Below are 17899 nucleotides of genomic sequence, written 5' to 3'. Positions count from 1 at the left end.
GAGCTGTCCGCAGCCTCTGCAGCGTGGGTTTGATTCCCGGCCGGCCAGAGAGATACCCACATGGCGCTGCAGACCTCTCCTATCTTGCCCGCTGCTCCCCTCAGCTGTGGTTTTTGTCCATCTGCCTGTTCTGCTCCCTGCTCTGTCTCTGGTGAATCCTCTCATCCTCTCGCACTTCTGGCCTGTACCCCAGTTCTTGTATAAATAAATAAATCTTTAAAAAGAAAAAAACAAAACCTAAAACATGAAGATTCAAGTGACTTCAACAAAGCTACACTTCAACAGAAATGGAATTAGAATTTCATTCCCAGGCCAGAGGCTCCATCCAACAGTCCACACTTCTCTCTCTGTGTCCAAATCATTGTTGTGGTGAGACTGGCAAATCCATCATGACAGGGTGTTTAGGGGCCTTTCGCCTATTCAACAAACATTTACCAAGTACTTACCATTGCAAGGTGGGCACTTTCCCCAGGCCAGGAAAGGCAATGAGGAATAAATTCAGTTGATCTGTTGAGTGTAGGTAAGTTTTAAACAGCTTTAAACCTCGAGTGTGTGTATTGGGGGCAGTGAGGCAGGAGTGTTCAATAGCTGTTTGGGGTGTGTGAGAGGGGGTGAGATAAGACAAATTACTAGAGGGAAAGCAGAAGGTGACTTTTTGATAGTGTCACCAGAATATAGCAAGGGGTCCCAAGCACAGTAAGATGAGTGAGGGGACTGATGCTCACTGAACGAGATAAACAGTGGAACAAGTAGCTACGATGCAGTAATTCTGCATAGAAAATGCTCAACGCTCCCTGCTCATTTCCTTGTCTGCCTTCCCCTCAAGCTAGAATGTGGTTCTTTAGGGTGAAGTAGTTTCATTTGTTTATTTATTTTGTGAATTCCCAGCATATATTAGTGTGCTGTGGATCCAGTCAAGGGAGCCTTTAGTCATGTTGAGAGGTTGGAAAACATAAGGAAAGCTTCCCCAGTGAGGTAATTTTTACACGAATCTTGGCAAGGTGAGCTGGTCCTTGGTGGTGTCGGCCAGAAACAGACAGTTGGGTTTGACCAAGTCTAGGGAAATCTTTGCTTTGAACCAGATATCACAACATCCCTCCTCATGAAGACATCTCTCTTGTGATTGTAGAAATGCAGGAATGTGTCTGGGGGTGGGAATTGGAATTAAATCTGCAAGGCTAGGGAATGCAGAAACGGGAAGATGGAGCAGACGCAGGACAGTGGGTCTCCATGGTCCCAAAGTCCACTGAACTAAGGGATTTTAGGGCTGGCCATTTAAAAATTTTTTATGAAGAACCATCCACAGTCCCCTTATCAATCATGAGGGCATTTATTGTCAAGAGCAGCCTATTTCTGTGTCCTGTAAGCAATGAGATTTAATTTTTATTTCTTCAACAGATTTATCTTTCCCCTTGGTAGATCATTCATTTGCCCATTTATTCATATATCATTTACAGGCATATCATGGTGGGGTAGTTTAGGGGAGATTCAAAACACAAATTCACATATGATTTTACCATTAACAGCTTATTAGTTCTGTGTGCAAAACTGTTAGGTTTTCTGTCATTTAACCATAACGATAACACACAGAAACAAGTGGAGGTTAAAGAAAAAAAACAAACGCTGGGCAGTTGCAGTGATAACTCAGTTGCAACAGGATTTAAATATCAATCAATTGGCCTAGACCACATTTCCAAGGTCATGAGGAGCCCTGAAAACCTCTGTATAATAAGGTAAGTTTTTCATTAATCTTTTTATTTTATGGTGCAGGAAATTGGTTGAAGCTGTCACAAATAATCACTGTTGAGAATGTTTTCTGGGAAGAAGAATGCAAAGATGACTTCTCACCAAGGTCACCCCAGAAAGGGGAGGAATGTCCTTGTCACAGCCTGACCGGTGGTATTACCACTACTCTTTGCCAAGTTGTACTAGAAGGGCTGGTCAGAGTTCCAAAGTGCAATATTATATTTCCAATTAAAGTGTAAAAACAAACCTTTTTCATAAAACACATTGGCCACAGTACTGGGAAGTGACTACAAAGCCCAGTGCTGATTGAGAAAAGCTGAAAGCAGACACTGTAATTGATAAAGGAGATAAGTCAATCTGTGTCCTTTAAAGAATAATGAGTTCCATTTTTCATCAAAAAGATCTCCTTGTGCCGAAGAAACATTCTTTCAATAAATCTACTTAATGGTTTCCCCTCTAATGATATATAACATTGTGCTTTAGAACCAAGCATCTTAGCAGGGACTGCAGGCCACCCAGCATTTGCAATGCTAATTCAACCCCAAGGAAACCCAATTGGTTCCCAGGAAGCACTGCTATTCTAGGAAAGTACTTGAAGGCCTTTCTGGGCTCTTCAAGCAGGTAGACAGGATAGAATTTTAAATAAATATCCCATCACTAGAGTTGAGATCCTATGCAAATTTACATGCCCTGTCCCCACACCACTCTGGCATGTTCAGGACTGCATCAGCTCCAAGGGATGACTCGAGTCTGATAGTCCATGAGTTAAATGCTTCAGATACTTGGGTTGTGAGAACTGATTAGCTTTGTTTGTTCCCTGAGCTCATCACTCTCCCACAGCCCTGCTGACCTGGTGTTGTTTGGTCCGGGGCTGCAGGAGGTGGGCTATGTTTATTGCATTTGGTAGACTTAAGATCTACTTTAATGATCCTGCCTGAAGTAGGACTGTCTACTGTCCTGTTTCCTGTTCCCATCGAGGGCCTAAGTCTCAGGTGGCAAAGGTGGAGGGGAGAAAGGGCTTGGTCTCTTCTAAGGAAATTATTTAGGGCCCTCTGCACCCTGCGCTGGGCAGCAGGACTTTTATTTTTTCAAATTCAGCTTAGCTTTGTGAGCCTCAACTTTACACATGTGCTGTTATCGCCACAAGGACCCATCTTTATGTAACAAGACCTATTTCCTCCACCGGCACCCAGCCCTTCCCATACCAGCGGACTTCCCCACATGGGAATCATTAGAAACAAGCCTAGAGTTATTTCCTTATGTTGCTGTTTGTTTACTCTCCAGTCGCGTGTGAGTCAGTCACATCATGATTTGTGCTGGTTTTGCTTGTGAAATCTTACATAATTATATTCCTATTGTCGTGCAGGTCGAGCAGTTAGATCATATACTGTTTTCTCATTGCACAACGTTTGCAAATCAATAAGGAGAAAGCCTGAACAATGAGTTGACATTGGCTGGTCGGGAACCAGCTCGAGTCACCCGGGAGGCGGCTCTGCAGTTTCGCAGACACGGCCTGTAGCCCGGGAGCCCTGGCCTTGTGTGAGCCGCTGCGCAGGATGACGAGGCCGGGTGGCGGCCTTCGGGATGGGTTTCGCCAAGGTGGTATTTAAAGAGCTGAGAGTGAGGGAACGAAAGAACAACAATGACAACACTTCACACAGAAACCAACCAAATTTTTACTGCATTTGTTACACGCTGGATTCCCACATGCTGGTCCAGGGTGGCTGGCTACAAGCTGGCAAGACTTTTACGGCCCCTCCAACAGGCTTTCCTTTCCTCCCCATGTACATTATTTATTTTGATCCTACTCACTGTCTCCGCTCCAGAGGCAGTGATGAAAAACACTCGTGGTGCACACGGCGAGTGGCTACGACACACGGATGGGGTGGGTGGGCCTTCCACAACAGAACGTGGAATCCGAAGAAACAAATGGTCTGTAGAGGCAAGACGCCTCCTTTGTGGTCAACAACATTAGGGAGCTCCAAACCCACAAGTGCTTTTTAAAAATTTGTTTTTTCTGCCTGGAGTATACCGGAGCTAGTTGTCCCTAACATGATTTCATAGTTTTGATCAAAAGTCTGACCTGATTTAGAACCTGTGTGTTGGCGGACTTCTTTGTGTAGAGCGCCTTGAAGTTATTCAACACGGATACAGGATGAGGATTATAAATATTTGCGTAAAAAGAGAAATTGTGTGACTCTATATGAAGACAACAACCATCACATTCCACAGCACGTCATTGGTTAATTTTTGAATCTTCAAGCATTATTTAAAACGAAAGAGAGAAGGTAACTGAACACAAGCGCCACGACAAAACGATCATTAACAACAGAACCAAGCCCCACTTCTCTATTAATCATTTAAAATTTTTACCTCTGTTTCTAACACTTCTCATTAATTGTTATTTTAAGCTCCAGTAGCAGGATCAGATTTCTGCTGCCTTTGGGCAAATGAGTTATGGATCTGATCTCAAGTTCCAGGGGAAATGCTCAAAGTTTTTATTTTTCCCCCGTTGAATAAACAGTACTACGTATATTATCTCTTGTGTTAGAATAGTGTTGTCTTCACATAAGACTCAAATAATGATATTAGTCATTCATTTCCTTAAACACAGACACCCTCATGCGTGCTGACAGGTTTATAAGGATGCGGTGGCAGCCGTGGTTCTGGGAGCTGCTAGATGACCGACTTTGATTTCTTGCAGTCCTGAGCGATGGAGCCCGGGTGTGTCTGGTTATTGTCCGCTTTCTCTCCCAGATGCTGGGCTTGTCTGGAAGATTAATACATTAACAAGAGCTGAAGGTCCAGGGTTGCACGTCTTCAGACATGTTTATTAGCAGATGGCACACAGGATTCAAAGGTCACCACAAAAGTGACATTTTAAAGTGAAACAACAATATTTATGTTCAGATAGTCTACTGATGAGATCATGTGGAAATGTTTTTGATTAAATTAGCTTATAAATGGTTGCCAATCTATAGACAACTTAAAATGCCACGTCTGTTTACCAAATGTTTTCTTCTCATGCTGTCACCTTTAAAATATTAATGACTGAATGCTGTTTTGGAGGTGTCCTGGTTTAACTGTGGGATCAATACATCTGGTTAACTTTCTGGGTTATCTATCTTTTCATTCTAAAAATGTTATCTCCTGTGTGTGTTCTGAAATCTCACCTGCTATTACTGCCCTGAAAGACTTTGGGTTCTACTCTGTAAATACAATTACTTTTGATTAGTATAAATCGGGCTTCTGGAGAGACCTCAAATTCAGTCTCTTTGATAAAACACGATGCTCAAATCTCATAACAAAGCCAAGAACTGGATTTCAGAAATGCTCACTTGAGCTGCATGTTTGCCTTGGCTGCCCTCGGGAGCCTCACTTTTGTGACAACTTGCTTGTGTTTCATATAACAATGGGAGGAACAAAGTCCAGTAAGGAAAGGGAGCCCTCTCTTCTCAACTTCTTTTTCTTTTCTCTCTCTTGTGCCCACAAGATAGCAGGAAAGAATGAACATTTTTACCTCAGAACTTGGTTTAGCCAGGGAAAGCTCAGCAGTACAAAGTGAAAAACAAGCTCTTTTAAGTTCTGCATGTCTCTATAGTCAAGAAAATGCACATAAACATTTCCAACAAAGTCATGAAAATTCAGATATAATTATCAATAGAGGATTAAAACACTCACTGACATTGTTATGAATAGGGCCATATATACGGTTTTTTATCTTTTTACATTTAATTGGATGATTTTACAAGGCATGATGGTCTTGTCTTGCTTTTTTTCACATTATTACCCATGTCTTATTTTTTTTTACAGATACAATATTACAAATGTAAAGATATAAGATTTACTCACTTTTCAAGAGACCCTTTTTCAATAGTCAGTGTCCCTTCCATTGGATCTAGTCCTTGTTCAGAAAATTGTTTCAAGGCACTTAAAGCTGCCTAAAAATGAAAACAAACACACAAATAAATAAGGAGATCTATTCACTGACTTTAATATAACAGATAGTTGTAGAAAAAATTTGACTTACATAGTTAACACTATCATCCTCATTAGTACAAATAAATATTTTTGCATCATTCAGTAAAATTACATTTGAAAGGCTGTATCATGGAACAATGTATTAACTTTATTTCTTTTATCTATTTGTTTGTTTAGGGTGGTAAAGAGGAACCTCCCCAAGTCTCAGTCCTTATCCTCATCCTTTTGTAAAATCACCATGTTTTATTTGCAAATGGAGCCCATCATGCTTTGAAGATGACTTTGCAGAATTTCTTTAAACATTGCTCAAACTATACATTCTCTTCCTACAGATGTGTGAATATCAGAGTTTTCAAACCTGGGTACTCTTTCCTAAGTTAGTACTCAATTTCATTGATATTAAGTTCCACCAGGTCACAGAATGTGAGCAGAGAAGTGGTCCCTAGCCACACACACACACTGAGGGAATGGCGTGAGGATATCCTGTGAGGAGAGAGAAAACCCTTCACTCTCAGCTTCTAGGGGTTCTGGGGAGGCAGGCCCAGCCACAGCAAAGCCTCCCAAGGTGTTGATATGCCCGGGGTGCGTGGGATGCTGAAGGGTGTTGACAGGCTGGTGGAGCCTCGCTGGATAGCTGGGAGGCACGAAAAATGTGCTGCTGATAAGATCTACATAACTTGTTGACACTCTTGTGCATGTTCCAAATTGTTATTTCTCAGAATAAGAATTTGGTTCTTCTCCCCTCCTCCACACCCACTAGTTTTGAGCACTGTCAGAAGGGCTTAGTTGAGTCTGAGGTAGGTGTGAGCAGTCAGGGTTGTTTGAATCCTGGAGATCCTGCTGGGTCACACTTTGGGCATCTGTATCTTCTCAACTGCCTTTTGAAAAGAGTTAACTTTTGCAGTTTCCCAGATTTTTATCTACCCGTGCTCCTTGACTTAAGTGCAGGGTCCTTTTTAAATTTTTTTACTTGTAGCATTTTTTGGTTTTGATTTTTTTAGTTAACAGACTTTTTTTTTTTTTTGAGCTGTTTTACGGTTGCAGAAAAATGAAGCAGGTAAGACAGTTCCCATACACCCTCCTCCCCCCACACCCAAGACTCCCCTTCATAGGGCCCCCATTATTGGTATCCTGCATTAGTGTGGTGCATTTGCTATAGCTCCCTAGCAAATATTGACACATCATCATTAACTAAACTTCACAGTTTACAGTAGGGTTTACTCCTTGTGTTGCATATTCTATGGGTTTTGACAAATGCATAGTACCTTACCTACCACTACAATCTCATACAGAATGCTTTCACTGCCTAAAATTCTCATATTTCACCTGTTTATCCCTCCTCCTAATCCCGCCAAGCCCCTGGAAACCACTGATATTTTCACTTTCTATATAGTTTTGCCTTTTCCAGAATGTGACATGATTGGAATAATGTAGTAAGTAGCCTTTTCAAACTGACTTCATTTCATGGCTTGATAGCTTATCCCTCTTATCGCTGAAAATATTTCATCATGTGGGTGAACGTACCACCATCTGTTTATCCATCCACCTGGAGGGACAGTTTGGATGCTTCCAGTTTTTGAGGGTTATAAATAAAGCTGCAATAAACACCCTGTGCAGATTTTTGTGTAATAATATTCTCTCCCACTTCCTTGGTTTTTCTTTAAATTATTTAAATCACAACTCCTATATTCATCCCAAAGTAACAACACATTCTTTTTTTTTTTCTTTAGACTACTGCTTCCTCTCAACCCTCTCCACTGGTCTGGCTACTAGTGGCTGAAGCCCACTCACGTCTACAGCCCTGGCCTGGGTGTGCTGGTCGGAGGAATGCCTCACACAGGCTCTCTGTTTTCACCATTATCTTTCTGAACCTGGAGTCATGCAGGGATGTCAGTGGCCCATGTTCATACCCACAGCAGCTGTCACAGGCTGTGGTGGCAGGTAAGCACTGACCTCAGTAGGGTAGGAGCAGTGGGGCTGTGTCATTAGGGTACAGTCACAGGCGGAATTTTATCCCATTGAGTCATATGTTTAGGTCCTAACTCCTCAATATCAGAATGTGATGTTATTTGGAAACAGGGTGACAACAGGGTACAATTAATTAAAATAAAGTCAAACTGGAATAAGGTAGGTCCCTAATCCAATATGATCAATGTCTTCACAAAGGGGGAAATTTGGACACAGCCATGAACGCAGGGAGAACACTATGTGAAGAGACAGGCAAAGGTTGGAATAATGTGACAGAAGTCAAAAAATGCCAAAGATTGCCAGCTAAGCACCATAATGTAGGAGAGAGGCATGGAAGAGATCCCTCATGGCCCTCAGAAGGAACCAAGTCTACAGTACCTTGATCATAGAATTCTAGCCTCCAGAACTGTGAAACACTAAATTCTGTTGACAAAGTCACTCAGTTTGTGATACTTTATTACAGCAACCCTAACAAACTAATAGAGAAACATCATAGTTCTTTAAGGATAGTAACCTCTTTCTCTGATATTTTCTTTTATTATCCTTTTGTGGTTAAAAAATATTTTTTCATTACAGAAAAATCTTAATATAGACAAGGCAAAAAGAATGTGAAAATATTCACAATCTCATTTCACCACAATTGGTGTGTGTCTTTCTATGTCTTCTTCCTCTAACTACATATTTTCACTTGGATCGTATTTTAACATTGCTTTGTAATCTGCTCTTTTCAATGAATATGAACAACAAGCGTCTTATATCTCAAAAGGAAAACACCAGTAGCATCAATTTCCATGACTCAGAGTATCCTGTGGACTTCATGTACCTCCTGTATCGGGCCAATCCCTACTATTGGACATTTAGGCCATTTCCAACTTTTAAGCTGTTGTCAACATGCCAGAACGACACCAAGATTCCGGACAGATAAATCTCTGACTACCACCTCAATCATTTTCTGATGATAAATTCCTAGAAATTGAATCTCTGGGCCATAGATAGCACACTTTGAGAGCTCTGGCTGTGAGCATTCTTCTCCCTTGCAGAGGCCCTGTGAAGGCCAACAGGGTGAAGAGTGTCTGCTTCCCCAGGTGCTTTTGGAATAGCCTCTCAGAAGCACTTTGTGGATTTTTTTAAGCAGACCAGTTTTGTCATTTTTATGGACCCACCTTCTTTTTAATTTGTCTGTCCTGATCATTTGCCTTATTCATGGGTCTTGGCTTTCAGTGGATTTTGGTTGCTCTCAAAAGTTAAATCCCCCCTTTTCCAAAAGATCCAGATGTGGATAATCCTTTTCCCCCCAAAGAAGAAATTTCCAGAGGGATCTGACTCTCATTTAGAGTCAATTAGGTGGCTTCTGAGGTGCTTCCAGGTTCTGAAATGCTGAGGTGGCTGGGCAGCCTTCCCAAGTGACTAGGCTGAGAACAGTCCTGTGGGCGTGTGCCTTCTTGTGGGCTTGTTATGTGAACCTGAGCTGAGTCCAGCGTCATGTGTGTGTACAGAGCTAAGGGCTGGGCTCCAGCTGCGGGACTCTAAAGACCAGTCCATGCTGATCTTTCCAGATAGTCCAACTTCACAGTCTGGATGAATGAACTTAGAGTTCTTTGTATAGTCCACAGTTTTGAACAAATGAATAACTATTTTGCTTTAATCCATTCATAAGGGAATTATTGGCCAGAATGTTGTTTTCCACCAATCGCTTCCCAAATGGACTATTATAGAAGGCTGCTCAGTGCCCAAAAATTAAATTTGCAATGTGATATTGCCGAATGAGACTTCTGAGAGCCCCAGGGCTTCTTGGTCCTGTTTTATTCTCCAATACAGCCGAAATGACCAACCCAAAACTTTTAACTTAAAAATATCATTTATAGGCTAATTGTAGCCCATTTTTACTAGTTGCTTTCAGAATACTCAGACCCTAATGTAGCCTGAATGTCAGGAATCAAATGATTTTCCTCATCAAGTCAGGGTCCAGTAAACATGCTCTCTTCCACCCGAAGGAGATACATATACGTGAGAAGCCCTGGCTCAGGGAGCAGGTTCAGCATTTTAGCTCTTGCAAAATCTCCTGGATGATTTTATCAACATGTCCCCGTGCACTATAAAAATGACCGTCATCACGCAAAGAACATCCCACAGGCTGGAATGGCGGTGTGCTCTTTCACTCAATGCCACGAACGGATTTTCAGAATTCTTGTTCGGCTGCTTCCCTCTAAAGGTATGCTTCAAGGCTTCCAAGTAACATTCCCTTATCTGTCTGATGAGATAATTCAACCCACATCTTATTGATAACCCTGAATACAATCACTTATAAATATGAGAAGACTTCACTCTAATTTACGAAAGGCAATGAAGGTGATTTATCTTCTCTGTAAACAGTGAGAGCTACCTCTTGATGAGCATCGCTCCACCCCTGTCATGAGATCTCAGGTGTTACCACAGCCCTGCAAGGTGGTCCTACCCAGAAGGAATTCAGTAACCTACTGGCACTCACAAAGCTAGTAAATGGCAGAGATTTGAACCCAGACCACAATTGTTCAACCAATTCTTGAACACATTACATTAGTTTCTCCAAACTTTGTTCACAATCAGCCTCCCCAACTTCAGGATAGCTCCCTTCAGTACCATTATTTCAGAATTGCTTCTATTACCTCTTCCATATTCATCCTATTCATTATTTCCACAATTATTTGAGGTAAAACCTTATAAAATAACCTTCCTGTTATTTTATGAGGAAATGCGGGGTCACATGGTCAGTTACCAGTCTCCAGCCTTCTTAACATTCTGGGTTGACTTCTGGGGATTCATTGAGCATTTCTGTAATATACGCAGTTTTGGCTAAAACTAAATTACTCTAGCAATTTTCTTGTCACCTAGAATTACCCAGTGACCACAAACAGGGTGATTCTATTCTCCTGTCTTAGCATTCTGGGGGGTACTGAGTCTTGCTCACTCAAGTTTATTTCTTACCTCCTGAGGTTGTTGGCAGGAGGGAGAAACAAGAGTGAGGACTTGGGTGAGAAGGTGGGCTGTAAGGGACTCTAGTGAAAGCAGGTGCTGGGATGGCAAACATGAAATGGACAGAGAAAGAGGTGAAGTGTTTGGCTGTGATTTATAGACAGTGATAAGCTGGATGTGCTAGCAAGGCAGAGATAGCAGGAGCGGCCAACCAGGTGACTCCTCTTACAGGTAACTAGGTAACTTATCCAGCGGCTTCCTCCCACCCTAACCCTAAATTCATCACCCTCTCCTACTTTCCCAGAAAATACACTTTTCACATTAAAAAATTCCATGAAATGAGATGCATTTGCTTCACATAATTCAGCAAAATGTCCACAATAAGATTAGGTGGCAGTGCCCCAAACAGCCACATTACATTTAGAAAGATCCAATTATTGATTATTCCAAGGAACAATGTATAATGGAGTGACTTTGGGAACAAATATTAAAATTTAACAGTCCACAAACATGTTTTACTATGTAGTATCTCCTATTCTGTCTAGAAGATGGTAAAATCAACAAAATCCCCATGTTTAAATGACTCGAACTGAATAAATGGCTACTTGCTAGAGGCCAACTGCTTTTAAAACAATTTAAGAACATATCATAAATATACTACATGATATTAAAGGACGCCATTTGGAGGGAGGGGGAAAAATCAAATAACTTTCATGTGGGGAGACTTATTTGAAGTCTGATTACCAACCAGGTTCTACATTGTCCATTGCTGAGAGGTAAACAGATAACAAGATGTTCAGCTGCTACTGTCTGCAGTTCACCCTTTCAACATGGGCAATTTGCTGTGTGATAAATGTAAACTAATCTTGGGGAGTCGTGGGAAGGCAGTGATTCTGGGTTCCTTAATGAGGAACATCCTGAATGATGCTTAAACCCAAGTTGTGTAACTTCCCACACAGTGTGGATTTGAGAATTTCAAAGATACACTAACATAAGTACCCAGAACCCTCATACAACTTTGACCACAAACAGACAACTAAATGATTTCATCTCCAAGGTCAGAAATTGTTTTCCTGTCAAATCAAAACAAACTCACTCAGCATCCATTTGTATGTTACCACAGCCTACCAACTGGAATCTTATTTAATTTCATGACAATTTATGTGTGCTAGGATTTTGTTTTTTCCTTTAAGTGTATTCAAGGCAATACAACTAACCTCATTTGAAAGGAGAAAAATTAAGTATGTATTTTAAAGAAGTGGATGACATTTTCTTTTCTTGTTCCTGTCTTTTCGGCTCAACACTCATATCCACTTGTGTATGTGTTTCCCTCAGAGTGGAGCATCTGCGTAGATACATTGAAATATTTTTGTTCCCAAAAGATTTTACAACTGTTTTGTGAGTAAAGCCCACAGGTTCTAGAACAGATGTCGCTACCATTTCATGTCTTGCTTGTTTTGTGTGTAGTTATAGCAATGTCAGAAACTTGATGCCAGTAAGATACTTTCCATGACTGTTTGTTGTTCTTGGTGTGTGAGCGCCCCTGTGCACACATGTCTGCATGTCCACAGAATGGAGGTGGGGTTTTCCGGTCATTTTTGTCACTCCCAACTTTGTCAATTAGCCATTCCAACACAAATTAGCCACTTGTGTTGAAACCAATGCATACTCTCCCTGCTTCCTTCTTCTGGGTTTAAATAGGTTATGATGACAATGTTGCGACATTAAAGTCATACTCAAGAAACAACGATGGTCTTCATTAGCAAAATGTAAATTTTAATCATCCCTTTATGACGTGCAGTTCTTTTAGGAGTCTTTGAACACAGTGCCCAATGGGCCCTTTTATTTCTTTTTTCCATTCCTCACTTTTCCCACTGATTTTATATCCTGAATCCCAGAAACAGACAGGTTGTTTCTATTAAAATCCGTGGTAACCACACATGTCCGAATGTGGCCTTCATATTTTAAGTCAGTCTTCAGGGTTTGTTTTGCTTTGCTTTTCCCCCTAAAGTGCTTGCTCATGTGAAGTTTTCCTCAGAGCAGCTCTAACTGCTAGATTCATTTCAGAATGCACACAGTGGCCATGCATGCAGCTCATTAAATCAGTCTCCTTCAATGAGAAAATGACAGGTTTCAAACGTGAAAGTTGTCATTTGCAGTCGAAGACCCTCCTAACTTTTCATTTCAACAATCTTTGAGAATGATTATAGTAAATGGTTCAGGTCACTGAAAAACCAGAAGGTTCTTCAATAAGTTTAAAGGCTAACTTGCCAATGAATGTGGATTTTAATATTTCTAAGTTATAATTTTCTTGCTTTACAAGGTCTATAACTGAATGCCAGGTTTCTCTTTATCTAAAATAAGAGAAAACCAAAGGAGAAATTTGTATTTCTAAATTTAATAACATTATGATAGGATCCTCAGTTGATTATATTTCAGGTGAATCAATGACAGAAATTTTTTTTTTTAGACAAGCACTAGGTACAGTCAGAAGTGCAGGAGGGTGAGAGAATTCACCAGAGCCAGAGCGGGGAGCAGAGCAGGCAGAAGGACCGAAGTACACTGCTGAGGGGAGCAGCGGGCGGCAGGAGAGGTCTGCCTGCCACGTGGGACCCTCCTCCGGTGGCCGGGGAGCAGCCGGGGATCGAACCGGTGCTGCAGAGGCTGCGGGCAGCTTTGCAACCCAGCGCTCAACCGCTACGCCACCGGGGAGGCCCATCAATGACAGAATTTTAAAAATAAAGTAAAAAAAGGCTCACCCCTGAGTTTTAATTAAGCCATTTGCTGCCCTGCTTTCTAACAATTTTATTATACCCCATCCTTTCCATTTATGCTTCCACAATCCTGTGGGTTCAGGTAATTTCCATAAAATTGGTACTTTATGGAATGGCTTACTGTTAGAACAAAAGGATGTCAGCCTGCTAAGGTGATGGCTACTCTTTGTGAAAAGGTGGGGGAGGGGCAGGAGACATTAAGATTAGACATTATACAGTCAACTAAAAGAAAGAACAGGAATTTGGACTATAGAATTTGGGGAAATTAGTACAAAATTGGACATTTAAACTGCAGATTTAGCAATCACCATTATTTCTTCAGTCAGGTCCTTGAAATGGGTAATCCATGTAACTGCCAACCTTGACAACATTACATAGTCAAATTTAAAGCAGGATTAACTGTGTTAAGGAATGTCTTCAATGTGTTTAGAAAAAGCTTGAGCTGCAGCATCCACACTGCCATGCTTTCCTCCAACTGTTTTACCAACATGATTTCTTTCCAAATCTGTTTTACTAACATGATTTCTTTTCAAATCTATCCTTCATTTAATTTTTAATATTTGTTCTTTATTTTTCATTCAACAAAAAAGTCCCCTCTGTAATGGCATTGACCAAAATTGCATGGGTAGTTCAGTGGTGGAATTCTCACCAGCCAAAACACGGCATCTGACTTAAAGAGGAGTCCCCATGAATGACACTGCATTGCTGTCTGTGTTGGGCAGGTAAAAGACCCCAGGGGTGTGTATGTCCCAATCCCCAGAATCTGAATGTTACCTTAATGGCAAAAGTGTGCAGATGGAATTGAGTTATGAATGCTGATGTGGGGACATTATCCTGGATTATTCAAGTAAGTCCAATCTAATCACACAAATTCTTAAAATCAGAGACCCCTTCCTTGCTTTGGTCAGAAAGAAAAATGATACTGGCAAAAATGGTCAAAAGGAATGAAACATTTTTGGTTTTGAAGATAGAGAAAGGATTGTAACGGGGTGGTCCCCAGGAAAGGGGGAGGTTCTAGGTTCCCTGCCCCATCCAAATGGAGGGTGAAGCTGAGCAGAGAGAAGAAGCTGCAGAGGAGACTGAGAAAGAAGGAAACAGGATGGAGCCAAAAGGAGACCTGGAGGAGGCACATGGAGCCTAGAGCCACATGAAGAAACTGTGTTGCCTTTTGGTTGTGAATCGGGTGACACAGATGTAGGTGAGACCTGTGGGGAGGTGACAATGGCAGCTTTTATCTTGATTTTGATTTTGCTCTTTTCCTTCCAGGCTTGTCTGGTTGTTTCTGACCCTTTTCTGTGGGTTGTTTCTGACCCTTGGACTTGTGGCAGGCTTTGGGGCCTTGCTCTGGGCCAATCCCATTTGGATGGAGTTTTACCCATGAGGGGACGGGTAACTTTGGGTGCTTGATTTAGAAACTAAATTCTTTGCCTTTCCTCTCTTGTTTCCTAATTGTATTAAAGTTCCTTCCCACTAAAGTCTCATGTTTTGTGTTGATGCGGTAGATGGCAGAACCCATTTAAAGTAGACAGTTTTGTAGGGTCTTGGGTGCCCCTCTCCCTGCCCTGTAACAGATCTGGCGCCCAACATGATTTAGGACAGAGCCATCTGTGGTTAGTCAGCCCCATGGGGAAACTGGGTCTTGGGTGCCCCTCTCCCTGCCCTGTAACAGGATGACAATTGCTAAGGAATGTGGGTGGCCTCTAGGGCTGCAAAGACAAGGAAACAAATTTGCTCCTACAGCCCTCAAAAGGAATTTCTGAAATCTTAATTTTAACCTAGTGAGACTCTGGCTTGACTTCTGACTTACAGAACTCTAAGACAATATATTTGTCTTGTGTTAAAACACTAAATCTGTTAATTTGAAGGGGTAAGAGTATGGCACTTAGGGTCTGTTATGCCTCGATTAAAATACCAGCTCTACTGCAGACTTGCTGTGTCTTTATGAAAGATATTTTATCTCTGAGTCTGTTTTTCATCATTTGCAAATTGGAAGCCACAAAAATCTATGGCACTGGATTGTTTGAGGGGTTAATGCCTGAACCACAGTGGTGTTTATTTAATAAACAAGGGCCTTTATTACAACCCAATTTTATACTTAATACTCTATCTCTTGGTTAATTTTATCCAGCTTCCTAAATATTTTAATTTTTTTCTGACACATGGCTCAATGATCTTTTCCCCTAAGAGAGCTCTATCATTATGCCTCCCCATTAGTAAAAAAGCATTAATTACTCCCTGTCAGCATAAACTTGGTATCCTTGGCCTGGCATTCAAGGCCCTCCATTGGCTGGCCCCGTCCTACCTCTCAATCTCATTAAGTGCAATTCTGTCACAGCACGTTTCCCGCTGTTAAGACTCCATGCAGAATATGATCCCCAAACCAACAGACCAGTCACTAGCTGTGGGAACACCTGGCACCAGGGTTGGTGTTATCAACAGCTCTCCAGGCAGTCAGCTTGGAAGCATATCAACATTTTTGAAGCCCTGGTCCTGTGGATCTTCCACTCTAGTCAGACCCTTCTACTTCCAGTCTGCTGGAGACATCTGTGTTTTCCTTCCTCCACACCTCTGCTCCTGCAGTCTTCTCAACACCGAGGGATGGACTTCCAGGACTCTCAGCCTATTTCCCACCTATGAACTTCTGAAAGCCCTAGCCACTGTCTCCTTTATGGTGAGTCTTTTCCGACTTGTTTGCTTGCTGTCTCCCAGGCAGTTGGTCAGGTCACGACTGGTGGAGCCAAGTTCCTCTTTGAAATCACCACATTGAATTTATAGGACATCTTCAAGGAATATTCCTTGATAGCTATTCCATCAGTTTCCATCTGAAGCTCCTCAAACAGACAAGTGCTTGTAGACATATTTCTTCTGTTTTCTATTTTCAGAGCAACTTGTCTTCACTTGCTCTCTCCTGTGCGGGGCCTCTCTAGAGTTTCTCTATGTGGAGACGCTGTCTCCTTACAGTCCTAGCTGCAGACTCTGGCCAATATGCCATGGGATAGACGATCCCAGGACACACATCCTTAAAAAGATGGACCTGAGAGGAGCTTCTGCCCCAGGAGAGCCTTGTTCTGCAGGGCAACTGTGGCTGAATTCAGCGTCGGCAGCCCCTCATCCACTCCCACTGCTCTGAGGGGCCATTCAGTATTTCTGAATCTTTCGATTTTACTCCAGAGAAGAAGTGAAGCATTCCTGCTGACTGCAGGTATACACTGCTCTGTCTAGAAATTCTATTTGAGTATGTGATTGACATGGCTGAGAAAAATCTTACCTTACTGTTACTAAATAATTTTTGTTGCTTTTAGTGTATTAGTGGATTCCATGAGATAGGGGAGGTTATGAGCAGTGATGGTTAAGTAATATAGCCTATAAAGTTTTGTTTCATTCTGAATCTTTGGTTATATTGAAATAGCGTCCTCGGTGGGAAAAGCAGGTAGCTTGCAGGCTTGCTGATTCTCTCAATGGGTGAGGCAAGTCAGAAGTCTGATTGGTGGTCAACCTGGTGACTGAACTACAGCAGGGAGGGGACCAGAATGGACTTTCATCTCCATCATGAATGTCTCCTGAGCACCCTATACATATATATGTATATATTACATATATGTATAATTATTATTATGTTATATATACACACATAACATCTAATATATAATTACTATATATAGACTAAATTACATATTATATATGCTTTTATATATGTAATATAAAATGTACTATATATAACAGACCTGGACCAATTCTACTTCTAACTCATTTAATCTCCACAGTGCCACAAGTAGGCTGGTGTCTCATTCTGAGTTGAAGAGGAGGTAACTTTTGCTGATCAACACACCCTGCCCCCCACCTCCCAGCAAGCACTCTCCTTGCTTTTATAATAAAACCCCAATTTCTGACATGGGCCCCAAAGCCCTATGTGACCTCACCCCACCCATAGCTCCAGTATCATCACCTACCACATTGCCCCATTCCCAAAGACCTGCAATCACACTGGCCTACTTGCTCTTTTTTTTTTTTTTTAAAGATTTATTTATTTATGCATATAAGAACTGGGGTACAGGCCAGAGGTTTGGAGGATGAGAGGATTCACCAGAGACAGAGTGGGGAACAGAACAGGCAGACTGACTGAAATACACTGCTGAGGGGAGCAGCGGGCAAGACAGGAGAGGTCTGCTACACCATGTGTGTAGCTCCCTGGCTGGGGATAGAATTCATGATGCAGTGGCTGCGGATAGCTCCAAAGGTTGTGTCTTAACCTCCTGAGCCACCAGGGAGGTCCTGGCCTATTTGCTCTTAATAGAATATTCTGCACACAGTATGAAGGGAGTTCATACTCTTTCCCCTAGACTCTTCTGCCAGTTTTTCACAAGGCTCACTTCTCACTTCATCCACTTCCCTGCTCAAATTACTCCTCCTAACCCTGACCCTAAATGAGCTGCACCACCTCCTCCTACCTGACATTCTTGAGTCTCCTCACACTGTCT

The 17899-nt window shown here is 41.8% G+C and overlaps 1 protein-coding gene and 1 pseudogene across 3 annotated transcripts in view; one reads left to right on the top strand and one right to left on the bottom strand.

Annotated features, from left to right (window-relative positions):
* Positions 1-4422: 4422 nt before the first annotated feature.
* Positions 4423-17899, bottom strand: part of STAU2 (staufen double-stranded RNA binding protein 2) — a gene marked incomplete at its 3' end in the record, with an annotated part of 226201 nt that continues 212724 nt past the window's right edge. For both annotated transcript variants that reach the window (XM_084230139.1, XM_084230140.1), the window contains 2 exons: positions 5599-5687; positions 4423-4516 (listed from right to left, as the gene is read on the bottom strand). In XM_084230139.1, the coding sequence (XP_084086265.1) occupies positions 4423-4516; positions 5599-5687 (183 nt within the window). The remainder of the gene's footprint in view (positions 4517-5598; positions 5688-17899) is intronic.
* LOC311168225 (large ribosomal subunit protein uL18-like) overlaps positions 9776-17899 on the top strand; it is a 57299-nt pseudogene continuing 49175 nt past the window's right edge. The window contains exon 1 of the transcript in view: positions 9776-9907. The product of the transcript in view is annotated as a large ribosomal subunit protein uL18-like (transcript). The remainder of the gene's footprint in view (positions 9908-17899) is intronic.

Source organism: Talpa europaea (genome assembly GCF_964194135.1).
Source record: "Talpa europaea genome assembly, chromosome: 3".
Taxonomy (NCBI): Eukaryota; Metazoa; Chordata; class Mammalia; order Eulipotyphla; family Talpidae; genus Talpa; species Talpa europaea.
Note: the sequence above shows the minus strand (reverse complement) of the source record. Positions and strands in the feature narration are given on the sequence as shown.